Here is a 27473-nt window from a genome sequence, read left to right on the forward strand (position 1 = left end):
GTGGTTATAGCTACACCTGACAGTCTTCAAACAGACCTTGCCTTTTCCCTTATTTTGGGACACATTTCCCAGGCAAATAACGGGAAAAAAAAATTTAAAATTAAATAAAGTATTGATAATATATAATACCATGTATATAGCTGGTGACAGTCTTTAGGTCTGTGGAATACTTTGAAATTCTCAGCCATCTCAGTTTTGATGGGATGGTGTGTAAAACAGACGGGCCCTGAGTGCCTGGGCTGGCTTGCAAAGTCCTTATACCGCCTTCAGATCTTCACTCTTGTTTTGGGAGGGGAAAATCCATGAATTGGCTTCAAAATGCACAGTGCATTTCAAGCTGAACTCTCTCCTCTGGTGGAACTGTTAAGTGTGGGCCATGGCTCACTGGGACTGAGTGGTTATCACTGTACAAAGCCCCACTAATTTTCCAGAATTTTCTTTCATGTGATCTGTTGATCCGCTTTGTATCTGTTATCTTCCTGTCTAATGTAGTAGGCAAGTGCACCCTTCATGAAGGACTACCCTCCTTCCTGAAAGAGAGGTTCTAATTTTGTGGATTTGAAATAGTTGCTTATTTTGTTGCTATTTTGTGCCCTGGAGACCAGGAAACTCCTTGGTATGGTGACAAATCCAAACCAAACGAGTTGGGTTATTACTGCAGATACAACAAATGGATTGCTTGCCTTTCCCCATCCCCCAGGCTGCAACTGCCTTATATTGCATCTGACATCTGTCACATTACATGTGACATACATGGAAAATTCCCATGGTAATTGGAACATGCTGTGAAGCTCATAATTTCACCATCTGTGTACTGGAGAAGCAATGTGGTCCAGGGAACTGAGCATAGGATGGTACAGAGCTCTTCAGCTTTACCCAGTGTATACAGTTTGGCAATTTTGAGCATGGTGCTTATTTTCCCCATTTCATCATCACTAAGTGATGATGAAGGTAACTATTCTAATACTCTAGTCCTGTCCCACATCATACCATGAAGCTCTGGTGGTTTATTATTTAATAGGTGAATAACATAGAGATTTAACTTGGATTTGAGGGTGGGGGTGAGTTGGCTTGTGTAGAAATCAAGGTTTCTTTCTACTTATGTGATAATATGTCACATTTATATGTTTTATCCTGCCATAGAGAAAGATGATAGACTTACAGGAAAATGGAAGTGGTTTTCTTTGTTTCCTCTCTTGTTAGCATAAACCAGTGTGGACAGTAATTCTGCATCATACATTTAGTCCCATGCTTCCCACTCAGGTGAGAGCTGTGGCTACATCCACCAACACTCTGTCTGTTGATGATCAGTGGAGATTCAGCTCTGGAAGTGAGCAAAGCAGTGTTTTCCATGAATGCTTCTTTATGTTGCAAACCGGTTTTGCAGGACTGTGTGTGTTTGTTTAACCCACAGAATTCTCTCTCCTTTTTTTTTTTTTTTTTCCCAAAGGTGATGATACAAAAGCAACTTTTTATTTTAGTTACAGCTGTGCTTTGGCTGTTCACTGTGGTGAGGAGCAGGACGGTGTGGTAAAAACTAATAATCAGTGCTCTTGCACAGGAGAGCTGCTGGCTTAGCAGTTGTTTCGGGTGTCTTACTGCTTGTGGAACACTTCTTATTTGGAATATGTTTGCATGAAAATTATAATTTCTGAGATGAGAATGAAGAAAAGAGTGAGGCTGAAGAAAAAATCCAGAACCTGCGATTGAAAGAGGATCCTCGTGTGCCGTTAGGATAGATCCCATCCCATGTGGCTAAACCTTCTGATAAGACTTGGAAAAATTGCATTAACTTAATTATGTTTGGTCACTGAGCCAAATGGTTTAGAAATGAACACGTACGCGCTGTCAGAGGAAGAGGACGTTGTTATAATTAGACCTTGGGCAAAGTTCCAGACTGTGACTCCTGACCTGAGCCGAACCACAGATGGGGCTGTGAAGCAGGAGGGGGATTGCTATGAGGAGCAGGCGTGCGGTTAGCTGTTGAAATGACGGCAACTTGTTTGTGTTGTGCAAAAGGGTAAAACAGTACAATTGAGAAGAGCTGTGGGAGGCAGTTATGTGTAATAGTGGGATTCTCTCCAGAGAGAGATTTCCCATTGATTCTCACTGGAGTTATATATAGAAATAGATAATTGCATATGTTTCATTTTTCCAACCACTTTCTTTGCAAGAAGTTGAAAGGCAATAAAGCTTTTATTAGTATAAAAACCCCACACCTTTTATTATTTTAATGACTTTTTATGACAGCTTTGTTACCAATTACCACTCAGAAAAATGATAGATATTAGTTTCCTCATTTTCTTTGTTGCCTCCCCCCTTCCCCCACCCCATCCTTTGGAAGCACATTTTCCCCAGATTTGGTTCTTGACAAAGAAAAAGCAAAAGAGAGAGAAAGAAAAGGGAAAGATTGTTAATTTGGAAGCAATTACAAAACGTTTATTTTTTTTAAAACTGTCCACCAACAAAAATCAAGGAGTTGTAATTAGTTCTTAAATAGCATAAACAGTGCAACTTAAGTACGCCCCTCAGCATCCTGTGACTGACAGGCTTAATCTTTAGAAAGAGTGTTCTCACTTAGAAATATTGTTAATTCATTTAGTGATTAAATTTTAAAATACCTGTGCTAGATTCCTCTCTAGTAGTCCTCAATTTTTCTTATTTTAAAAGTATGTAGACACCTCACCTAAATACAGTGTCAGTGCTGTAGCAATACGAAAGTGTGTCAGTATGAATTTCCTGCATGCTGCTTATAGATGGACCCGGAAAATCCCAGTGTTTAAAGTATGAGTTGTGCAAGGCAATGATGCTTTGTGGAAGTGGGACAATACAAGGTCACTGTTGATGTGAGCTCTGTGTGCTTATGTAAAGCAGTGAAAGCTGAGCTGAGTTTCTCAAGTATGGATCCCATGAAACGGATATGGATTTTTGTAAAAACAACACAGGAACGTGCACAAGCTTGTGTATTTCTCAACATTATGGATGAAGAAAGGCCTGGAGACTGACTGTTCACCTCTTAGGTGAACCTGCGTAAGATGAAAGCTGAGTGATGAAATGTCAATCAGTACAGGGCAACCTGTGGTGCCCTGACCAGGGCAGTACTTACCCTGTAGAAAATGTTGGCCTTCATATCTATTCACGCAGTAGTAATTTCCTGGTAAGCTACCTCTTTTGGAGGAGTGCTTACCAAAGTCTTGACCTGAGCTCATAAAGACATTATGGTCCTATCACTTCAATGTCTCAGCCAATTTGTTCAAGGATGATTCATTGTCCATGTCCCAGAGAATGCTGGTCCTTTAATGATTGGTGAGGAAGCCTTCAGACAATGGTCTAGAACTTGGTTTACAACTGAAATCATACAGATGTTGTTATATTGCATATAAATCAGGTTTGTCTCATTGGTTTGAGTTCATTCCAAAACAGTGTTTTGTCAAACTAATGAGCGAGTTTAGAACCTCATCCATGACTGGATTACTATAAAGGACATTGCATTCAGAGTAGTCCCTGAGAAGGTGGTCTCTGGTAGACAAGTTCAGCTTCTGTAGCTCTCTTGTGAAATGTTTTAAGAACTGAATCTTTCAAGTCTCCATTACTGAGAGGAAACAGAAGTTGATGTGCACATCACTGTGCTAGATTTGAGGGAGTTTTGTTTTTGCTCACTGAACCATTGTCAAGAGACTGGTTCCAGGGTTCCATTGGCCTTTGACATCTCCTAGTGAAAATCCAATGTTGTTATGAATGTGCTTTTGAAGCCAGCATTACCCTGCCCTAGTGAGTCCTGCTGAGACATACTATCCTTTGCAGGGTTGGCATGGAGAGCAAAGTGAAGCGGGCATGCCAGAAGACAGTGCTTGGTACCAGCTCACTTCACATTCAATGCAGGAGAGTTGCAGCTGATGCCCCTCCAGTGCATAAGAGGATGTGCTAGATAAATTGATTGCAGTACAAAGTAGGGCAGGTGATTCTGGCTAAGCACATAGCACCACAAGGGTAGAGGTTTAGGTGGCTTGGGGGTTGTGTTGCTTAGTTTTTTTTCTTAAGTAAGCATGCTGATTTCTACACAAAAAGTCCCTGGAGAGCTTCTGGCTGTGTGCAGTATGTTAAATTCCACTATGCAACTGCTTTTCTGAAGGTGCTTTTCCTAGTACAGCTACTTCATCTTTATGAGAGCTCAAAGCAGCCTTGTTCTGGCAAGCAAACAGACCAAAGCATTGTGGGGCAGGTTAGGGCAGCAGCTGCTCTGATGACAAAGCTCAGCTGTGTTGCTGCTGATACAGCATCCAGCATCCTGTGGTTCGGTTCACCTGCAACCTCCCTCCCTGCTCCCCTGCACTGTGTGCAGGGAGCCAGGCTTCACAACAGGCTTTAATTATTTACTCTCTAAGGATATGGTTTATTCTGCAGATTAAGTGAAAAAGTGAAGTCCTTAAAAATATACCACAAATAAGGCCCTGAGCTGTCAAACAATAAGTCCCTTAAAAGGGCAAAATATGTGGCTCTCTGCGGACTGCACAGATCCGTCCTTTCAAACTGCTGGCAGGAAGCTTCCTGTTTGGATGGACCGCTCAAACCGGCTTGTGGGGTGGAATCAGTCACTTCCCAGCTCCTCCTTTAGCCTCCTTTTGCCTCCCTTTACTCTCCTGATACCAAAGACCCTCAAGCCTGGGTCCTGTCAAGACAGGGTCTGGCAGCTCAAATGTAAATCTGAAAGCATGCATTAGCCCTGTGCAGTCTTCTCCTCTGGATACATAAAGCAGCCCAAACTAGTTATGTGTATTTGAAAATGGGATAGATATAGTGGTCCTATTGCAATAGTCCTGGCCATTAAGGGGTGAGTGTTTGATGGTCTGATTTCAAAGTGATGAAAAACTGATTTCTGCTTCATTGTTTCATTGTTCATTTTATTTTGACCAAATGGCATACTTTTGGAGGATCCTTCCATTTATTCTGGGTAAATTGTCCAGTATATGATTTTTGCTTCTGATACTTTGGTTCCTTTACTGTAGTAGTGAGAGAAAGGCCAATACTGGCATTCAGTGGTAGTGTTCAACAGTGGCTACTCAGCGTTACTGATAACTCTGCCTGATAGGAAATCCCACACTGAGTTTGTAAAACTTTTTCAGAAACTTTGGGAGAAGTGATTCTACACTGCCATACAAGAACATGTTAATACCATATTAAAGCTTAGCTATCTCATCTATCTTGAGTGCTTGTTTTGCTCTTTTGTGTCTCAGTTCCTTCTGTCCTCTTCCAGCTATTATACTAGTGCAAACTATTGTAACTGCAGAGAACTACACAGATCCAACAGTCTTGTTTATAATTTAATGTCTGGGTTTTTTTTTTTGTTTTTTTTTTTTAATTCCTGCAGAACATGATCAGAAGATAGCATCATACACCATGATCATGGCCCCCCGGAAGAGGAATCGTCATGCGTTGGGGTTTCTTTGTTGTTTTGGGGGTAGCGACCTCCCTGAAATCAACCTCAAGGACAATAACCCCCTGCAATTCCTTGAGTTTTCTGTCCCAATCCCACCAGCAGAAGAGCTCAATGCCAGATTCTCCGAACTTGTGGTAAGTTTCTGATGACAGACTGATATATTTTAGGGGGTCAAATGAAGTCCTCGTTTCAAATGAGTTAAGGGTCTTAAGAAGGACAAGAAAAAAAAACTTCTGTTGAAGCTTTTTTTTTCCCCCATTCTTTTATGACCACTTCCTTGGTGGGAGAAAGGTGGCAAATGACAGGATGGATGACAGTAACACTGGGCAAAAGTACAACAAAATGCTTAAATATGCTTATTTATGCTTATAGCACTGTGGAATTCTCCAGGTGTAGTATTTGGCATATCATAACAAACCTCAGAAGTTCTCTAGAGAACAAATCCCTGACAGTCAATTTCTTGTTACCAACTTTGGGATAAAAATCTTCTGTATAATACAGTACAGTGGAAAATCTTAGGGTGTACAGGTCTATAAAATAAGGACTCTACTGTTCTGTCGATCAGTAACATACTTCTGGTGAGGTATGAGAATCAGGTGACCATGGTAATTATGTTTCATCAGCTAGCTGCCTTTGAACCATGAAATGGTGCTCTTGCAGCAACAGACATAAACAGGAAGGGAAGCAGTTATTTCAGATGAACTTTGTAGTTTGCTTTTGTGGTAAATGTTGCATATTCCAGTAGCAGGCACTTGCTATTCATGCCTGGTATCAAATGACTTCTCTGTCTTTGCCCTCTTGTTCAACCCGTATGTAGAACGCAGGCAGAGGTTGTAGGGCTGTGCTGTTTTGCAGTCCACGCTGTAAAAGTGATGCCCATTTGATGCAGTTGATTAGCTATCTCATTACCACTCTGGGATTGGGGGTTATATAGAGTGAGGTACCTTTAGGTGTATATATGCCTGAGTGGTGCTACTGAGATAAGGAACAGAACAGAAAATATTATATCTCAGAATTTAGAGGAATGTGCCAGTAATCTTTCTTCATTACACATAAAACATTAGTCCAGTAAGATCTTGCTCGTTACCATGGTTTCAAAGTGCTATAGCAATGAAAATAACCATATAATTTGGGTATGCAAGTAGAGGTTAACATTATGGGCAACTATAGTGTGTCATAACAAACATTCAAACAGCTATAGTTTGTCAGATTAGTGGTCTGACAACCTAGTCAAGGCTCCTATTTCAGGATGGGGTGCAGAGCAGGTGCCTAGGGAAGAATATAAGATGTGGCCATAAGGTGGTCTTTTCTTGGAATACTCTCCAACCCTCTAACAATTTTCAGTTCAAGGACTTGCTCAGCCAAAGGTGCTTTCTGTGTACATAGTAAATTGGTATGGATTTCTTTAACTGTTTCTACCCATGGCAAGTTTTTAGCATTTGCAGTATTCTATGCCAGGGGCGTGGGAAGTAGTCAGTAGGATTTGCAGCTGTCTCAGAAAGAATAGAGTGTGCAACAAAAGAGTTTCTACTTGCTTCTGACTAAGTAGCAGATGAGAAATCTCCTCTTATGGCAATATCTCACAAAATCCTGGTCTATATTTAAGTCAGTTTGCCTTTTTTGTGGGATTACTTGAATTCCTCTTGGGAAGTGCAGCTGATTGACTGGAGACTTCTACTTGGTGACAGGTATCATGAGTAAGAGTGTAATCTGCTCTGCTGTCAATTTATTTCTGGATGCTGCTTAAGTATTGTTTTCAACATGCAAAGCTTTAATTGCTGTATCAAAGTTCACCTCTCTCAAATACCAAGATCCGTTGAAGCATTCTATCCAGCCTTCCTGAAGACGTCACCAACAGATGTGCTTTGCTCATGAACCTGGCTTGCTAAAACTCGAGCTTGTTTACCTTCAGTCATAGTGAAAGACCTGTTTCAGTTACTGCTGGGCTTTTGCTTACTGAGAAGGGTATCAGTTTCTGTGAGGAGTTTGAGAGTTTGTGGTGGTATTAAGGGTGTTAGCTTTTTGTTTTATGCCTGGCAAATACTGGTGTTCCATGTGCTTGTGGCAAAACATCTCACAGCTGCCTTATGGAAGTCTATTAAACAGTATGATTTATAATGTTTGCGGTGCAAAATTAAATTACAGTATACATGATGATCTGTACAAAATTTTTGGCCCCAGAAGTTTGTGAGTTGTTGGTCTATGCTATAACTTATTAAATGTGCTGACAGCCTGTAACTGGCATATACATTTCAAACAAATGAAGCTATTGAAATGAAAATAGATCATATTCATGTTCTTATATTTAATGATAGTATCCTAGCCATCATTACACCAGAAGTGAGCTGACAGAAGAGTGCTATTTTTTTAGAAGGTTAATGGGTATATCACACGTTTTTATAAAGTACTCAGATAGGGTAGTGATACATGTCCATAGGAGTTCCTGGGTATGCAGGTAACGTGAGAGTAGTAAGGGCTTTATGAGTGAGAGAACCTGCACTAGAAACCAGGCTGGCAGAATGGAGAATTTGCCTAGAAGGGCTAGTTTGTCCACAGTTCCGTATTAATGCATATTCTATGAGACACTAAAATAAAACATCTGTATTGACAGCTCAGATGAGATTTAATTGGATTAGAAGGATTCAGTCTGTAAATGTGCCAATGTAAATCAGCGACCTGGAAGTGCCTGAGAGGGCTCTGTGCTGTGTACTAGCCTCCCTGCTGCTTATCTGTTAGGTTGTAGTCTGGGTGCACTTGTACTATATAAAAACCAGATTTGAGTGTAAAGCCTTTTGACCCAAATCCCCAAGTGAAATGATGACACCAACCTCGTCTGAGATCTGTAGTGAGAAGAGCATTTGTGTTAGCTCCCTGAATCAGACCCAGGGGATATAGTATAGTCCCATCTTGCCATCTGCTCTCTAAGGGTATAATGAAACATTGGTGTGCTTGAATGAATTTTTAAAAGCCTTATTTTCCCCCTTGTTGCAGTTAAAATCTGGGCCATTTTCCAATGTAAGACTTAATGACAAGAAGACCTAAGCCTAGTTGTGCTAGAAGAGCCTCCCTTGTGATGAATTTTCCAGTCCAGTAAATATTCATTATGTTTCTGTTTGCCTTTCTGAGGAAAATGGACATTTTGAGGGCCAGAAGCATGTCTTCTCTTGTTCTTGTGGTCCTTAAATTAATACCATGAAAAGTGAATTTGGAAATGTCCATCGTGCAAGAGGAGGAATTAGGAATGTGTTGGGATCCTTTATTTGTTTTTGAGTCACAAGACCCCTCCAGAGCTTGCAAACTTGCTCATGTAGACTCCAGGCTGAGGCAGGTGTACCTGTATGGGCCACTACATACTACTGGTACTCAGACCAATCAACTGAATAACAGCAGCTGTCTAACAGGACACTGACCAAGGCAGTGCTTGTCAAATGACAAGTTGATGCTGATTTCAGCTGAAATGTCTGCTCTCAATGGCATTCAACCAGAAAAACAGTTCTAGGATCGATCCCAGGCATTTGTGCTACTTGAAACTGGATGCTATGTTTAAGCCTTGTGTCCTCGATTAGAAAATTAAAACAGAAAGGGTTTACTCCTGATACAAGCCAAATTCAGTCTTGATTTATTTCACTAAGAACATGTGTGGGGAGTAGGTCTGAATGAAGGCTATGGCTCAGGGTGATTGAGTCTGATGTTGTTTGGGCTAAGACAGCAGATGTGCTAGCTCTTAGGCTGTCTGCTGGCAGTGATTGCCCTGGGAGTCAGGCAGTGGTAACAGTACAGGTAAGTCCTCATCGGAAGTCTAGATGCACAAGACACAAAGCAAACAAACTCATGACCACAAGCTTTGCCCCAATAAGGGCCACTTTTGTGCATCATCTCTCCTTCAGTGAACAGGCAATGAAGAGAAGCTTTAGAGAGTAGGGTGTGTGGAGTGGTCATGTACCTCACAAATTGTAAAACTGGCCCTACCTGACTATCAAGGCTGTTCTAGCCAGCATCACTTCTGCTTTTTTTCTCAGTCTCTCTTCTTAGCTGGCACTGTGTATACTACCATGTAGTAAAGTGCTGCTGCAGTTGGTGGTCTATTCAGCAGGCGCCAAGCTGGTTTTGTGCCTGCTGGCAAAAATGGCTGTGCTAAGCACATGTGTTTTTCCTTGTACAGATTTATTGACTGAGCAGGAACTGCAGAAGAATCTGGAAGAGGTATTGCAAGGCAAGGGGAAATAACTTTTTTCATGAAACAATTTTTTCATGTCCTTGTTCATATTTGTTAGCAGTGGTGTGTTCTTGTCACAGTGGATTCTGAATCCTTTTGCTCAGTCTTAGAGTCCTGGACTCTTCTTGTTGGTTAAGGGTGGTGTGCTGATGACACTAAAGATTTTGCCATCTAGATGTCTTTTACACCAGCAACCTGATTCCAGATGTGACCTCAGACCATGTCAAGAGGGGACTGGAAATTCAGGGAAAGCAGGAAAACATAAAGAATCCTATCACAAAGGGTGGTGTAAAGAGATTGTGCCTTTTTTGTTTCTTCTGTTAGTGGTTCTGTTTAGATGGTCATGGTATTTGAGGAGGTGAAGTTCCATTGTAGGATGGAAGGTCCATGGGGAAGAAGTGGAGTTGTGTTTTGAGCTGCAGTTTTCAAAGGTGATCATATTATTACAGCCTCCAAGCTTGAGTTATAATATCCTTGTCTGAATTACCTGCACCATGTTAGATTCTTACGCTGGGACAGGTTTGAGAAATGCTTACTGTTACCTCATCTTAGTCTTGGCTGCCTGTGAAGCATTCTGGTTATTTAGGTCAGGTGGGACTGGATTCTCCTGTCAGGGTTTGTTTCTATTATGTTGCATTTGAAACTGTTTCTTTTTCAGTTTTGGTTTGTTTGTTTGGTGTTTTTTTTTGTTTTTGTTTTTTTTTTCTATTTCTTTTTCTCAGAGTCCCTAAATAAGGGATTTTGTTACCTTTATAGATTCACAAAAGTTTTTTATTCATATTACTGTTTCCTATCCTCCCAGGCTTTTCCAAAACAAAACTTTAGACCTTATGCCACCAAAAGTACCTATTAAGTTACATTATTTGCAGTTGAAGAACAGAATAAATACTTATAAACTCTTTGTATTTGAAAACTTCAGAATTCTCTAGCATCTCTTTTGGCATGCCTTTATGCTTCTTCTCGTCCATTGAAATGACAGTTCTGTATGAGGTCCCATCATTCTTTAGCTGCCAAAAGAGGCAGGCTGCTGCTTGGGCAAGACAACATACACTCTTCCCTCTCTCCCTCTTTCTCTGAAGAGATCTAGTTTTCTGACCCCACTGCAAAACCACAACTTTTGTTGTAGAGAAGATGCACATGGAATTGCTATGTGTTCCTGAATGACGAGGCCAGTGGAAATCAAAACCTTGTTTTTCCTTGTAGTATTGCCTGTATGCAATGAAATGAAAATGGAACCAAGTGCTGAATCAAGAGCTCTGTCCTTCCCTCAGGATCAAGCACCTTCTGTGTGTTCAGCCCATGCTGGGAAGCGTGATTGAAACCTTAGCCTTGGTTTCTGTCTGCAGTGCTCTCTAACACCAACCACAAGAACACAGAACTATGTGTCTTCCTGACATAACCCTAAACTCAACTCATGTCTCTCACCTTGTCATCTCTGATCCCAAAACATTTAGTAATTACTTCCACAGTATCACAGTTGGCTCAATTTCTGAATTAAAGACGAGCTAGACCAGGAATCTAGCTGAAAGAAATGGCAGTGACTATAACCATAAAGAGAGAAAATTAGGGTCATGTTAATTCCTTCTTCTTCAGTGTCCTTGGAAAAAGAGCTGTACAGAGGAACTCCTGCAAAGGTGAAAAACATGAGGAGGAGATATGGCAGGAGAGTCCAAGCAGCAGAGGCAGCAACTTGGTAACCTCCAAATACTCTGATACTTTCTGTAACAATGACTAGAACTTTTAATGCCTCGTGCCACCTGAGAGAGGAGGATATCTAGAGAAAGATGTTGCTTTACTGTACCTTTTGCTCTTGCTTTTGTCCTCTCCCACCATATGGGTGTCTCTTTTTTTTTTTTTTTCTGCCCATTTAGTTAATCCCTTCCTGAGTAAATCAGTTGTCTTCATCTTGTGCTGGAACAGAACTATGGAATTAGTGTGATATTTACTGCTGTCACATACTTTTCTGTGCTCTCTTGATTTCTCAAATGTCCAGGCTAGTAGTTGCCAGCATTTTAGTGCCAGAATGCTGAACAATGTGAAAGGAGTTGTTTGGTCTACTCTGAGTACATGAGCCATCCACATGACTCGTACCTTTACTAGTCATCTCAGGACAGAGACAGAGGAACAGTAGGGTCACCTGGGACACATTTCTAGTAGCATTGGATGAAGTGATCAATAACAGAAGGCTTGTGAAAACGATTTTGCTTGCTCTGTGATATCTCTCCACATCTGCTCCTTCTCAGCCTTCACAGAGAATAAAATATAGTGATTATATTCTCTTCCCAGAGGAGAGAAAATTGAGGAGAAAAGAAAGAAATTAGTTTTATGTTGAAAGATTAAGATACAGCATGGTAGCATCTGAGAATTCATTTATTTATTTTGCAGAGGAAGTAAAACAATCTCTGAGCAAAGCATCAATTTGGCACACGCTGGATAACACCCCTTCATCAAGAACCACAGCGAGATGAGATCCAAACCTTAAATAACTGTAGTAGCAGTTCCCTCTACAAACAGCTGACTTGGAAGTAGCAAGTTTCCTTCATGCTTAGTTCTCCCTTGCAGGCCATTTAATGTAATGGATACAACATAAACCTCAGATGAAAACTGGGCTTCACCATATTGCATAAGTACTCCCATATATCACCAGTCCCACTCAAGCTTGCCAAGTCCTAGCTGTGGCAGCGTTCATGAGGCCCCTCTTTGGCTCTGCAACCTGCAAGAGTATTTATGGGTAAAAAGTACAAGGAATGCCTCCGTTGTGGGATTTCATGTGAGTATAGACTGCCTTAAACATTAGTCAATGTATGTAGGCCCAAGAGGGCATCCGCTGTGTTTCACTGTGTTTGCTGATGGGCCTAGAGAACAAAGTTCTCTATTTCTTCCCCAGCTTCCTTGTAATACTTCTGGGGAACAGATACAGAGAGTTGTCCATTCTGTCTCTCGGTTCCCAGTGTTGGGCACCACCTTCCCAGAAAAGTATCCTCCATGTCTGAAGCTTATTTAGTCGTTAGTTTCTGACTGAAAGTTTGTGGTTTAGAAATATATGCAGTTTAGGTCCTCACTTCAAGCCCCAAACACGTGTCATGTGTATTGATAACAGTATTTAATCACATTTAAATTCAGGCACGTTCCCAAGATTTGAGTATTTCAGTTTCCAATTATCTGTCTTTTCTATCCTCTTCCTGGATTCTTTTTAATACAGGGTTTTAATTTCTGGGTCACTTGCCCTGCATGTAAATTGTAGTTTCAGACTACACCTCTGACAGGCTTTGAGTTGTTGCTAAATGCAAATTTATCCACAACCATAATTTAAAGGTGCCTCTACGCTATTTTGCACATAAGAGGAAGTTCTTTTATTCCCTGTGCCCACTCCCTCTGTGCTTTTCTGTAATGAATGATTGCACCTAATCAGTCAGGAAGGTTGTGTAGTGCCAAATGCAATCAAGATCTAGAGAGGTCCTTAATTTTTATTTGCATATGATGAGCTCTGACTCCAGCAAATTAGGAGGCTTTGCTGGCCTTGGCTCTGTAGAGACTCCCCACCCCAATTATTGCTTCCTTTCTTGCACTTAATGAGAATGCGCCAGTGGAGGCTGTAAGAAAATACTGATGATGAGACTAAGCTGGACTTTTCATGACCAGAGGCTCATATCCAGGAAGGTTTAACATCACCCTCTGAGAAGACACTGTCTCTGAAGGCAGAAAAAACCAAAGCTTTGAGGCAGCAGATTGCTTTCCTCACTGACAGGGGACAGGCCAGGCCACAAAAAGTTTCCATTCTCTTGGGTTATACTTGTCAGATTAACATTCTTCATGCACTCAGATGCACTTGTCTTCTGTTATAATGACGGCAAAAGTACTGGGTGGCTTAAGATTTCTGAAGCAATTAAAGGACTGAGGCTTGGGAGGCAAAAGCTCTTAATGGGTTTTTTTTAGAGAAGAAACCCAAGTATGGTATCACAGTCTGTCTAGTTACACACAGATGTTCCCTTATGTCCATCACAGTTCTTCAGTCCAAGTTTGTACATGCTCAGGATACCTTTTTTCTCTTTCTTCCTGCCCTTCAAAGAGAGATTTTTCATAATGTTGGGTCTGCTTTGCACATGTCCCTTGCACAACACATGTGTACAAGTCCCTGATTTTAATGCACAAATCACTACAAGCACCTTTCTATAGTTACTCAAGTTCCAACACTTAAGAGGTGTTACGTTTTAGTCTTCGTGGCAAAGACACCTCCCCTTTTCAGACACTTGCATACATATGGAGCCCTGTGATAGGGACAGGCATGTGGCAGTGAGTGCAGCACCGGCACTCCTCTCTCTAGGCTCCCTTCCAATAGGTGCAGCTGGTTGGCAGCTCCCAGCTCCCTGACCAGCTGTGTGAGAAGCAGCAGTCACTATGCTGCAAATGTGTGAGATCCAGATGCTGTGAGAGGAGTATGAGATGGGATCCAGGTCTCTCACCCCGTGTCTGAGAATCAATGGGGTTGTGTAAACAAACACAAATCCAGACCTGGGTTTATGTGCTAGGTTTTGGGTGTGAAGGGGCTGGGGCTGTTACCAAATTATCCGTGTAACTGTAAGGCTTTTGTGGAGGGAGACACTGTTTTGTAGATCGTGTTGCTTTACTATAAAACTTATGGACAGACCATTATCTTATGTAAAGCAGTGCAGTTGCACTGAAGACAGTAGTGGAGTTATATCATTATACTTTGCCTGAAATTTGGCCTGTGTGATATTTTCTGCATCTATAGTGATTGTTAGCTTCTGAATATCCAAAGCAGAGCATATTGGCTGCGTTTTTGAAAGGTGGGGAAGGTACTGGTCATGGTGGGAATACCTGAAGGGAATGTTTGAGTGTGTTCTGAGTATGATTTACTTACAGTAGATATGAAACTTCTGAGAAAGACCTACTTACTGGACTATATGTTTTTAACAGGATGACCCTGATGGTTTCTGACTGCGAAAATGCATGCAGTCCATCTAGGGCATAAGAAGATAAGTACTGGATTTTGGAAGCACAGCAGATATGTACCTTGGGATGCAAAAAGAGGGGAAAGAACAAATCCTGCCACTAGAGAATGGATGTGCTAAGATGTCAATCTTGCATCTTCCCTCTACTGAATGCTTGGAAGTTGTCATGATATCCTATCCCCTAAGCCATGGATCAGGTGTATGTGCTTACTGCTCAGAAACCTTGTGTTCGCATGTGCCTAATACCTTATCAGCTGCTTTGATAACACCATCTTGTTTTGGTATAGCTGCAAGTGTTAGGCAGCATTACATAAAAAGAAAAAAACGGTGTAAAGTACTACTGTGGCCTTTTCCCATAGTAAGACACCTTTAATATATGAATGGGTGTTATGTTGCATTATGGCTATAGCAAAGAGTCAGGAACTTTCTGGATTGAGTGTGAAGGCTGCAGAAGTGATAAGACACTTGAAATGTTATTGACAGCAGGAGTACTACTTGCTAGCTGGAAGGGTCAAATTAATTTATATTTATTGCAACTTTTTGCTGCTTTCCAGCTCCACTTGGATGGATGGACAGTTTCCGGCCTTCTTTCTAGAACTGAACTAGCATTCTCATATAGTTCCTGCAACTTTGATGCCTGCTGACTTAAAGTCTCCGTCCTCTTCAGTATAAAAAGAGCCAGCAGCAGCAGTACAGGGATGTTCTATTTCTCCACTGCTTTGAAATGGTTTCACTGAGTACAATTCCTGCCTTTCTGCAGTTTCTATCCTTTCTTTACTTGTCTGTATTAGTGTCTTACATTGTTCAGAGCTGTATTAGATGACTTACATATCTATTAAGACCTTCTAGAGAGGATATTCAAGTCTAGAGTTGGTCTACTGATGTGGTAGATGGGAGACTATTATGAATCAAGTCAGAAGGGTCATTTGGGATCAGAAGATACTACCCGGAGATACATCTGGGAGAAATGGCAGAAGGAAGTACTACATCGTGCAAAGAACATGATAGCCAGATTGTAACTGGACAGGAGATTGTGATAAGGAGGGACAAAGTTTTCCAAAGCATTGAAGAAAAAGACACAAGAAACAAAGCAGTTGTGGTGCTGAAGGGAGAGCAAAGATGGGAGAGCAGAGATGGAGGTGATATGGGATGAATGCTAGGCCAAGATGATCTTTTGGCTATACTTTTGGGGAGAGAGTTTGCACATTGATGAAGGGAGGTTGAATGACAGTTGTCTGTTTCTTCTGCAGCTCATAGAAGGCCAGATCTGAGATGTTGTAGGAGGTATGATCTGTCATTTAGCCTGATTTGAGCGAGAAAGGGGGAGCCAGGTCCCTGTGATGATGAAGACCGTGTAAAATTTATAACAAAATAACAATGTAAAAGTAACCACCTTAAGCTGGGGAAGCAGTGACATTTTCCAGTGAAGAGGAAAATTAGTGAAAGAAGATGAGATTGAAAGCGTTTTGCAGGATAGGAGTTACCCCTACTGAGGTCAAATCTAGCTGGGTGTACTGGTTTTCTCTGGGATAGAGTTAATTTTCTTCCTAGTACAGTGCTGTGTTTTGGATTCAGTATGAGAATAAGGCTGATAACATGCTGGTGTTTTATTTGTCCATACGTAGCACTTACCCTAAGTCAAGGACATTTCAGAGTCCCATGCTCTGCCAGCAAGCAGGTACATGAGAAGCTGAGAGGTGGCATAGACAGAACAGCTAACCCAAACTAACCAAAGGGGTGTTCCATCCCATAGGATGTCATGCCTAGTATATAACCTGGGGGGAGTTGGCCAGGAGGGGCTGATCATTGCTGGGGAACTGGCTGGACATCGGTCAGTGAGTGGTGAGCAATTATATTGTTCATCACTTGTCTTTTCTTAGGTTTTATTTTTCTCTTTTTTATTATATTCCTTTTCATTACTATTATTATTACTATTATTTTAGTTCAATTATTAAATGGTTCTTATCTCAACCCACAAGTTTTACTTCTTTTTTTGATACTCCACCTCATCCCACCAAGGGGACAGGGGCAGTGAAGAGTGAGTGAGTGGCTGCCTGGTGTTTAGTTGCTGGCTGGGGTGAAACCAAGACACTGGGGTTTAGGAGGAACTGTTAACAAAATAAGATAATTGAATGGAGAAGTAGATAACAATCATGAAGGATCATCTGTTTGATGTGTTGACTCAAATTGTCTGTATTTGCTCATCTAGTAGCAATTTATATCAAATATAATCATTGCTCAGATAGTGTATCATATGGCCTGAAGGAGAGTTGGGGAAAGGGGTTTATAATTATGTCATGCCTCTGTGTCCTTCTGTAGGTAGACTGTGTCTTCAAACAGTGCTCAAGGTTGTTTATCATTCAGGGAAACAGCTAAGGTAATTTGGGATGGTTCTTCCAGTGTTGGAGGGAAATGGCCTTTTCTTGTCATGTGCCTGGTCTGCAAGACTCCAAACTGGGGAGCACAGGGTGCTACAGGTGAGGCTGGGTGGATGGAGCAGCACCTTTTTAGGGTACAAGGTTTTCAGGTCAGCCGTTTCTTGGTGCCTTCCTCTGCACTGAGTAAAGGGGAGCTCATGGTGTCACAGTATACAGATGACTGGCACTTCTGCTTATCCCTTCAGCACTGGGTGGGAGAACAACACAGGGAAGGCAAGTGTCAGAAGGTGGCTCTCCAGTCACTCATAGCACCTGGCTGCCTCCACAGCTGCTCTGTCTTCGGCACATTTTGTCCGAGGGAAGTACAGACAGATGCCTTCCACCTGGCACTGGAACACCACTGACGCCAAGCTTTTAATGCTAGGTACCTTATTTTCGGTAAATTAAAAAGTCTGCAAGCTTGCAGAGAGGAAACATTTCAAGAACATTACATCTTTTTCCTAGGTACATCTGCAAGCTTATATACAATTCATTTCATGCGTTTCTGAGTTTGTTTCCCTGGTGTGAAACAGGGAATAGTAATCTTAAACCAGTTTTAGTACAGAATTGTAGCCAGATTGAAAAGATGCTGAAAAGATGAAGCGTGTGTAGCTCATAGTACAGGAGACTTCCCAGCAAAAAGTATTGTATTTGAAGATCTTGGGAGCAAACCGCCACTGCCTCCTGTCACAGACATTGCCCTGCTCTTATCTACTAGTTCTTTTTTTTTTTTTTTTTTAGGGAGGATTTCATATAAGACTCTACAGCTTTCCTGGGCAGACTCTCCTTTCTTTCACATGTGGACCCAGTGCTGTATACAAAAGGGCCCTCGTCAACATCTGTATATTCTATGCTTTTCTCTATTAAAAACACTTAAAGGCATCTTTTAATTCTGCAGTTTCCCATCATTTGTAGACCACATAAAGGGAAAGGCTGCCCAGACTAATAACACAAACACCCTCTGAAAAGAATTTAGCAGTGTGCACAACAATGTTATGCAATGGTTTACTAGGTGGAGGTTTGATGAATAACTTCTCTAAAGGAAATTACAAGGGGAAAACAGATTGAAGTTTCCCAGTTTGGAAGGTATCCAGGGAGATCCCTGAGTCATGGAAAATCCATTGGGATTGCTTTAGTGGCTGTGTTTCAGCATTACATTTTGCACAGAGCAACAGCTGGATGAGTTTGTCGGTCGGTATAAAGTTGTTGCCTTCTACATTAATGATGTGAGAACTTTTGGATTACAAATGCTTAACCAGATAGTAAATGTACTTACTATTTGTTATTAGGAGATGAGTTCCTTCTGCAAGGCAAATGCTCACCCTTCTCTTATTCCTTTTGATGTATTTTGTCAAAGTTTCTGACGATTTCTTTCTTATAAATACTTAGAGAAAAATATCTTGGCTGCTGCTTTCTTATACCCAGTGATGTCAGTGCGGTAGTTGCTGTTCTGATTATCAGAATACTTAAGTGATGAGATAGGACAGGGTGTGAATGAATAACCAGATATACTGTCATGCCTTCAATTCAGTGTTTGGCTATGGAAATACTTGGTTTATGTGAGGGAAGAGCATTGCGGAACCGCCCTCCACCTCACCCCAGAGGAGGTAACAGAAGCCTCATGTGGGTGTTCTAGCTGGTCTGGACTGATTAGTAGTAAATACAGCTCATCTCCATTTATTGGAGTAGAAGTTAATAGTTAGAGAAAAAGGGACTGATAGACTGCTCAGTCTATTCTATGTCTGAAATCTATGCTGTAAACTGTAGAACAAGCCTGTGTTATAGGCTGTCTAGCCGCGAGGTTTAGTCTCTGTTACAATTTAAAGCAGGTAATTTTATTAATATTTTGCACTGGTGAAAATCCAGAGTAATTCCACTCAGTTTAATGGAGTTAGGGACATTCTGATCTCTGGTTTGCACTACTAAATCTGGAGTAATAAGTTGGAGAGCAAGAGAACTAAAGCCAGCTTCTGGTTTTACTTCTATTGGTGTAAACCTCAACTCATGCCAGAAATGATGTTGATTTATTTGAGTTCCTTTGAGTTTACCCTGTACATAAGTTTGAGGATGTGTATCTGATCTGCACAACCAAAGCTTGATAAGAAGTTAATTTTGCTCATTAAAATCTTAACTGACCTCTTGGTTCCTCCTGCCCTTTTACGTAATATTTTATCAGAGATGTAAAGGTCAGCCAAGCTTTGACTTACGCTTGTTTTGCTCCATAGGGTCATATGGCAAATAGGATGCACGCAGGAGGATAAAACTGGGCGGAGTGGAGTAGGTGGCACCGACACCCCTGGAAATTCAGCCTGCCTTTGGCACAGGGCTGCAGCAGCAATTCCCCGCCTGCATTTTGAGGGTTGAGCCAGCATGACTCTGTTTGGGCAGGAAGCGATCAGAGAGGTGTGTGCCTGTGTGCTTTGGCACAGTCCAAGCTGTGAATTGCTCCAGCCTAAGAACCTTCTCTGAACTCATTAGTATTAAAACAGAACAGAGGAGACTTTGTAGGGAGGGAGAGGGTGGGGAAGCCGGAAAGGTAGCAGTTTAGACGGCAATTTCCTAATAACCTTTCCCACACCTACCTTCCCAAATAGAGTCTCATCTAAAGGACCTTGGCATGAAAAACAAACCCTGGCACAGGGAGGGGGAAGAGAGGGGGAAATGAAGGGAGGAGAAGGAAAGGAAATGAGGGTTGGACAATGGGCACCGTGCTGAAACAGCAGATTTTATTGTTATTTAGTGTTATATATGGTCATACTAGAAGGTCTGATTGAGAGAGGTATTTGATATATTGTGTTTAATCAGAATGTGGAGGTAAATGCCCTGGAAGACTTGCAACCTGTCACAGTGTAAAGATGTATCAAGTGGAGGTTCGATGACTTCACTTCTGTTTGGTGTTTTTCTTTAATTGACTGGATAGTGGAATACAGAGCCTGTCTATTAACTTCTCAGATGTCACTAGGCTGTAAACACTGTGGATATGTTAAATGATAAGGTTAAAAGAAGATGGAGAAATTGTGTGAGAAAGGATGGGATTCAATGGAGACAGTTAAAACATGCTCCGTTTAGGAGCAAGTCTGGTAATTCAGTATGGGAAGCAGCTAGGTGCATATACTTCTTCAGAGAAGAAACTAGGGATTATAGTGGATCATGAGTCAACCTAAGTCATGCAGGTTTTGAGGTTTTTTTATTTAAAAAAAAAAAAAAAAGAAAAAGAAAAAGAAAAGAAGAAAGGTCATGGTCTTCATGGAATACGTAACCAGGAATGCAGTCTGGCAGATGCATGAAATAATCTTTGCACTCAGCATGGGTAAAGTCTCAGCTGGAACACTGTCCCCACTTTTGAACAGTGCACTTCAAGAAAGATGTACTTTGATGGGGGGAGCCCGGAAGTCAATTAGAAGAGGAATGAGAGGTCTAGGGGACATGACCTCTAAGAAGCCCTGAAAGAGCTGGGCTTGTTTAGCCTAAAGAAAGACAACTGAGGAGGGACATTATAACAGCCTTTAATAGGCTTGAAAACTGTTATCAAGAGGAAGGAAAAATCCGCTCACCATGTCTGTGGTTGATAGGGCCGGAAGTAATAGACTTAAACTGCAGCATCAGTGATTTAGATTAGATGTGAGCCTGACTATTCGGTTTTCATGCACATCCCTTTCATTGGGTTCATTCCAGTTTACTGACATGGGTATGCAGACCACCTTAACAGAAAGAGCAGTGATGAGAGTCAACTGTTTGCATTATTGTCCTTATATGCCCACCTATACCCATGGATCATCCCTCTTGCTTTGCCTGTATTCTAGCCCTGCATATGAGAATGTGTATCTGTCATGATATCTCTTTCTAAACATCTGTGTGTATTGTTGCATAAACAGGTAGTTGTTTTCCTCATTCTTTCTATTTGGCCCAGCAGATTATTGTCTCATGCACACAGTTTGCCTGTGAAGGGCAGAAAAATGAACAGTGGATGCTGCTTCTAGAGGCCTGTGAAAGGGGACTGCCACAATAGGCCTTGCTGGTTAGATATACTTGTACGCTGTCAGGTCACAGAGAGCTTTGAGGAGTAGAAGAGAGACAGGATTTAGCTCTTTTCCAGGAAGCAAAGAAGCAATTAACCAATGATTAAGGAGGAAAAATGAAAGCCCTATAGTGGGGGGTGGGTTTGTGCTTGGGGGTGAGGTGGGAGGGATGTTAATTGACTTTGTGAGATAAATTTCTCTGCCAAAAAGCAGTGCCCTTAATGGATGAAAGTTTCACTTTGCTGCCAAGCCTTAAGAATGAGTAACTTTGGCGCTGGCAGGGTAAAAGAGAAACGCATCTTCCAGTATGTAAATACCAGGTGCTTTCTATTGTGTACTATTATGACTGAGAATCAAGAGATTTGGGCCTCTAGTACTGAAGGGATTTCAAAGCTGCAATTTTCTGAAAAAGCAAGAAAGAGAGTATAATGAGAATCACAGCCTTTTGTTTGTCTGCTTTTCTGCTTTATAGTCAGATCTGTGGCAATAGCTGAAATGTAAACATTGCTTCCTATGTAGCAGGCTATGTGAGCAGCTCGTGTGTGCACAGTGGTTTAGTCATGCGCAAATGATAAAACATTGTAGGTATGGGCAGATGTTATGGTATATGTCTTATGTATATACTTGTGTATGTAAGCTATGAGTGGCATACATATCTGCACACAGACATTAGTATATGTATGCAAATGAATGGAAACCCAGTAATGTTTTACAGTGATCCACCTAATTCTTATCAATGAGAAAACTGATCAAAATGTTACTTCCCAGCCTCATGTTGTGTGTTGTTTCTGTGGGCTTTATGAAGGTTGCTTTTAATTCAAAGGTTAGGATGAGATGGAAGAGGGGAGGGTAGGGTTTATTTGGGGTTTTTTATTTTGCTTATTTTCTTCATGGGTTATCAGTGGAATTGGGTGCCCGAGCGGGAACTTTGAACCAATGTGCTTCATCTGGAGATGCTGTGTGGGTGGTAGTGCTGTTGCCTTTTGAAAGAGCATCTGCCACCAAGTTCTGCTGTGGGTACAGCCGTGCAGTTGTGTCAGGCACAGCCCTGAGAAAGTAGGGATGCGAACTGGTTGTGTCTAGAGAAGGAGGCTCTGTTTCACTGCTCTCGATGCTTGCTTCGATCAGACTCCAGTGTTTGCAGTTGCATATTAGGTAAAGCCTGTGAAATGTTTCTCTTTTTTTTTAGGAAGCTTTGCTGAGCAGTACTTTTTTGCACAGCTCATTGCTCCAGTTTGTATGTGAGTGTAGGCAGTTTGTGCAGTTGAATGAACCTCATTCACTGTCAGTTTGAACAGGCAGTCTTTCAGAATGCCTTATCGACCTCCTCGGTATCGGAAATGCTCACTCTTCCAGCAGGCTGCCTCTTATATGTCAGCCTGCTGAGCTGGATAGAACAAAGCAATGGAAGGAAAACTGTAGGGGAACAATCCTATACTGTCCCCTGGAGGTGGACACAGTGATTAAATAGGGAAGGTTTATCTCCTACTTGAAAGATGCATCAAAGAGATGGGGATGTGAAAAAGATTGATTTTTTAAAAAATTTTATTTTATTATTATTATTATTATTATTATTTAATTCAATCACTGTAGTCATCTCTTGCTGCTTTTTGGACACATGTTTCCAGACCTGTGATGAGAGTGTCTCTGCTCCTCCCCAACCTCCCTCCCTGGTGCACAGCTCAAATGTGAGCCACCAGACTAACCTGGTTTTTATTTGCCAGCAGAACCTGGCATAGGCAGCATGAACTGAAAAATAAAGGTTCCTGGGTCTGTTGTTAATATAAAAAGTGTAGCTTTCAGGCAGTATAAGTCACATGTTAGCAGTGTGGTCCTACTCAGTTCACTTGTTAAGGCTATAATAGTTATGCTGAATTGGAGTCTCTATGGCAAAGGCTTGTAGCATGCTGCTGACAACCTCCTCCCTGATCTCTTTCTACTGCTTCCCCTTCCTCTACAGTCACAGATGTGTCAGTGCCATTTATCTCATGTCAGCTTGAGTTGTACTTCAGCATTGATTAACCCACCATCAACTATTCCCTCAAAGTGATTGCATATGAACATGAACCTTCTCTAGGGCCTGCCAGTGGATGCTGGAGGGGTTCCCGTGGTGTGTCATAATCACTGTTTATTTTGTACACGATTTAAATAAATTCATCCAGGGCATAAGGCTGTCAGCTGTGCTATGCCACTTGGGAGCATCAGTGGAACTGGAATATGGCCCTTTCGAAGAATTGGTGACAGACATCTATATAAATTACCTTGGGGAACCTGAGACAAGAGGTATCATAATGTACAGGGAATTTCTTATACTGGCAACAGTGTATTACACTTAATGTTGTAACTTGGTTGGGTTTAATGCTGTCAAGAGACGGAGAGAGAATGATTGATGAGATGGATAAGGGAGAGTGCATTTTGCATGACAGGAAAAAAGCTCGAAGAGAGTGAAAAGAAGATTAGAGAGGGGAAAAAAGAAAAGGTAGGTATGTGCAAGAGAAAGGGAAGAAAATGGGGATGTGAACAGGGAGGCAAGATAAGAACAGTGCATTTAACTAAAATTCATACAGGGCAAGGTCATAATGTAAAAAAGAATGTACCCTTGTAACCTGAATTTTTGAGGTGAGCGTGCAAGCAAGCTACTCAGACAAAAAGTCTTGAAATCATGGAGGATGATGCTGGTGTGACTGAGCAAAGGGAAAACTTTGGAGCTGTGCTAAAAAGTATTTTCAAATGTCAGTGCTATCTTCATCTTGGAAGGGACATTAACTAACTCACCTGCCTCACAGAAGCAGCCAGCTTTTTGAGGCAGGGAGTTGGGAAGCATTTGACCACATAGTTTGCTCTTTGTATTTGCAGGGCTTTTGCACAGCCCTCTGAAGCTTTTGGTTCTGGGCACAGGTCAGATGACTGACAGTCTCATCTGTTCTGGAGGTTCTTAAGTTTCCATTTTGAGTTTAACAAGAGAGAGTAAAATTTAACATTTCTGAGGAGCTTTGCCAATTTGTGCCATCTGAAGATTTGGTGCCTGTTGATGTTGGGACCTGGTTGTCTTTTTACCTGAATACCTATTTGCTGCTAAAGAACCTAACAGTACAATAGAGCTGTAACCAAACAGTCAAGCTAGGCATCTTTGAACAGCAGAAGTGATGAAGCCTATTTTCCAGTGTTGGATTCTGTGGTGTAAAATAAGGATTGATTTCATGCCAAAGCTATTCCCTCTGGGGTTGGTAAAAGGATTTAATTCTTTAATAATTATTTAATAAATGACTGAATATGTTTATAGGCAGAAATAAACATTTGAAAAATGAGAATATGCTTTTAGATATCATTAACTTATCTCAGTGATAAAAAAAAAGACATTAAATGTGAAATACAGGCCTGGGTTGGATTCTTCTAGAAAGGATGTGCTTTCAAGAGCACTGTAAGAGAGACCGTGACCTACGGACAAAAATTAGAAGTGTAACTTAACTATCTGTAGCTGAAATTATAAGAAATTGATGAAACATGACAAGCATCCAACTAAATATGATAAGTAAAATCTCCTCCTCTTCTTGGCAAAATATGTGTTATATTTATATTAATCAAGTTATTGCCTGCAGTAAATAAAACATCATGTCAGAATTTTGTGTTTCATGATGCTGGAAATGTTATGCATGATCCATTAAACTTTTACAAAGACAAAACAAAACAAAACAAAAAAACAGCCAAAAAAACCACCCCAACCCCAAAAAACCAACCCCACCAGCCTCTGAAGGTTAGTTGGTTTGGTTTGGGTTGTTTTTTTTGTTTTTAACAACTGTCTGACCTTAAGTCAGTGGGAAGATCCCTGTTGACCAGGAGGTCCAGCAACCTGTGGAACTGGGACAAGTAGAATGAGAAACTGCAACTGAGGAATCTTCTGTGGGTATCTAAATATCCCTGCAGAACCAGATTTGGGGCTTTTGGTCTCCAGCATTCTGACTTGAAGCCAAGAGGTGCTGGAGCCCTGAAACCCTGATACTCTCTATGTACTTACAGTCTCGAGGTTTCCATCCTATCCCTGCTGTGGCTTCAGTAATGGTATGTAGTAAATGGGAAGTCTCATTATGTCTTTAAATATCTTACTAAGTTTGCCCTTCAAGCTATTTCAGGTTTTCCCCATTTAAATTCCAAAATTCCTATGGACTGTGTAAGTTGTCTTGCAAGGCCAAGTGAAATATACTGGTGAAGGAACAGCTATCCTGTGACTTTGTTCCACCTTTCCACGGGTGACTGAATGGTAGACGTGCAATACACAGTACAGATATGCTGGTAGGCATTAAAGGTTCTCCTTTAGATAGGTAGGCATGTTGGTATGTATCTAAAGGTTCTTCCTTTAGTGGTTCTCTGTCCGAATGAACCACTCTTCTACATTTTCAAAATATTATTTTTCTCAATATTTTATTTCATGTCACTAAGTAAAGTGCTGTTCAGACTAGGTGAGAAATGCTTTTCTGTTCAGCTCTTCTGGGGCTTTGAGTGATATCATTATCGAGCTGATGGCTACCCAGCATCAAATCTAGCTTTCACACTTTGATGAATGTTCCCAAAACCAAGGGACATAATGTGGTTTTAAATCCCACAAAATACTGGTTTTATGTTTCCTACCCATTCTTCCTTCTTGTTCCCTTTCTTTCTCTCTGTCTCTTATTTCCTTGGGTTGTAGCCATTTTGAATGGAGGCCATCTTCCCTTTTGGCCTGAGAACTGGACTGGAAATATTTGAACCTCAAATCCAGCTTCAGTACACTTTAAATGTTTTATCATTGAAATTCAATCTGTGTAAGTAAAAAAACAATGCCCGCATGAAAGTGAAATTAACTGAATGTATAGGAAATAGATAAAGGAGAGAAATGTAAGGAATATTAACTGGAGGTACTTTACATCTCCCTCAGGCCAGCCTGGCAAATGTCTTTTTAATCTGTGTTTCATGAGAACACTTGCAGCTTCAAGTATTTTTAAGAGCCAGGAGGCTGAGCTCCATTATGCAGGGTCATGCTGGCATGAATTGCTGGAACTGCACCACCTATCCAAGGCATAGAAAAGGAATTACTACATTTCTGTTGGCACAGGTGATGGAGGAAGGTGTTTTCACCGCTTTGTTCTGACTGACCCTTTTTTTCTTGCCCTTTACATTTGCTCCCTGGGCATTCGGTCACATTGTCTTCCTCAGCCTGGCTCCAACTCCAGTGTTGATGACTGCATTCAGAGTTTGTCGTTCTTCCCCTTTCCTACCAACCTTTGCAATTCCTTTCTCTTTCAATAGCTGCTTGCTGTCACCAAGCTAACTGTAGTGTCTGAAGTTCTCCATACTGACAGATCTGCCTCTGTTGTTGGGTCAGAATGACCTATTCATGGGCCAATTTACAGTTCTAAAATTTATTATTTCTGATGTTTCTCCTGCTTCTCTCCAAGGCAGAAAGTTTCCTTATGTGCCATTAGGATCCTGAGTCAGTATAGGAGAGTGGTCTGCCTGATCCAGGTATTTCCTATGCAGTCACAGTGGTCTGCTGATCTTCTGTAGAAAGGAGAATGAGAGTGGGAGAGGTAAGATTATTTGGTGGGTTCCAGAAGAGGGGTTCATGTCTCTTGTATTTTACAGGGATTTCCTGGTTCTTTATAGGATGGGATTTGATTAATGGTACAGGTAGAGGGAGTCATGTAGGGACTTCAGTTCCTCTCATTCCTCTCTCCCTCTTAGTGAAGGAGCATACTTGCTGAAGAGTAACTTCAGGAAAGGGTGTTAAAAAGCTTGACTGCTGCTTTGTATTCTGGAGAATGTATCTCTTTCCCTTCTGAATATCCATGCTTGCTACCTGTCCATCTGACTTTTGGGTTAGAACACAGCGTTTTGCCTCCTGAAGTAGACAAACACTAGCTGTTTGAAAAGGAAGGGTAATCCATCCTCCATGTGCTATTTTCCAGTCAGGTGTGTTTGGGTCTGCCCCTGGTGATCACCTTATGCCTGGAGCCCTGAGCAGTTTCCTTGTTACCATGTTACCTGAGCTAATATGATGAGTTCTAATGTTCTTCTGGATTAATCTGCCCTCCTGAGTTACAATAAAGTAGGGTGTGGATGCACTTTGTTCAAACTGGATCTTCCATCCTTTCCAAGTACCTTTCTAAGCTTCTATCCTTAAAAGAATGTCATACTGTCAGGATGCAAAATTACATGACTGGAAGTTGCATATTCTTATTGGCTCATTGAAGGCAGAGTGCTTTTTATGTCCCTGATACTGTCGATGTCCAGGGCAGTGTCTAGAAGCTGCAAAGTGTCAGCATCCTGCCCTCTGGGTGGTTTTACTCAATAGGAACCTTCTTTCGATGAAATGGTTGTCTTGAACTATATTGCTTGAGTCATTATTTGGTTTTGAAGAGATTTTGCTGCTTGTCT

At 41.3% G+C, this 27473-nt stretch overlaps 1 protein-coding gene across 3 annotated transcripts in view; it reads left to right on the top strand.

The window, feature by feature from the left end:
* DAAM2 (dishevelled associated activator of morphogenesis 2) overlaps positions 1–27473 on the top strand; it is a 187229-nt gene that overhangs the window by 59005 nt on the left and 100751 nt on the right. For all 3 annotated transcript variants that reach the window (XM_026844832.1, XM_026844831.1, XM_026844830.1), the window contains exon 2: positions 5369–5571. In XM_026844832.1, the coding sequence (XP_026700633.1) occupies positions 5398–5571 (174 nt within the window). In that variant the 5' untranslated portion in view covers positions 5369–5397. The remainder of the gene's footprint in view (positions 1–5368; positions 5572–27473) is intronic.

The sequence above is a fragment of the Athene cunicularia genome, assembly GCF_003259725.1.
Source record: "Athene cunicularia isolate RWA chromosome 3 unlocalized genomic scaffold, athCun1 chr3_part1, whole genome shotgun sequence".
Lineage (NCBI taxonomy): Eukaryota > Metazoa > Chordata > Aves > Strigiformes > Strigidae > Athene > Athene cunicularia.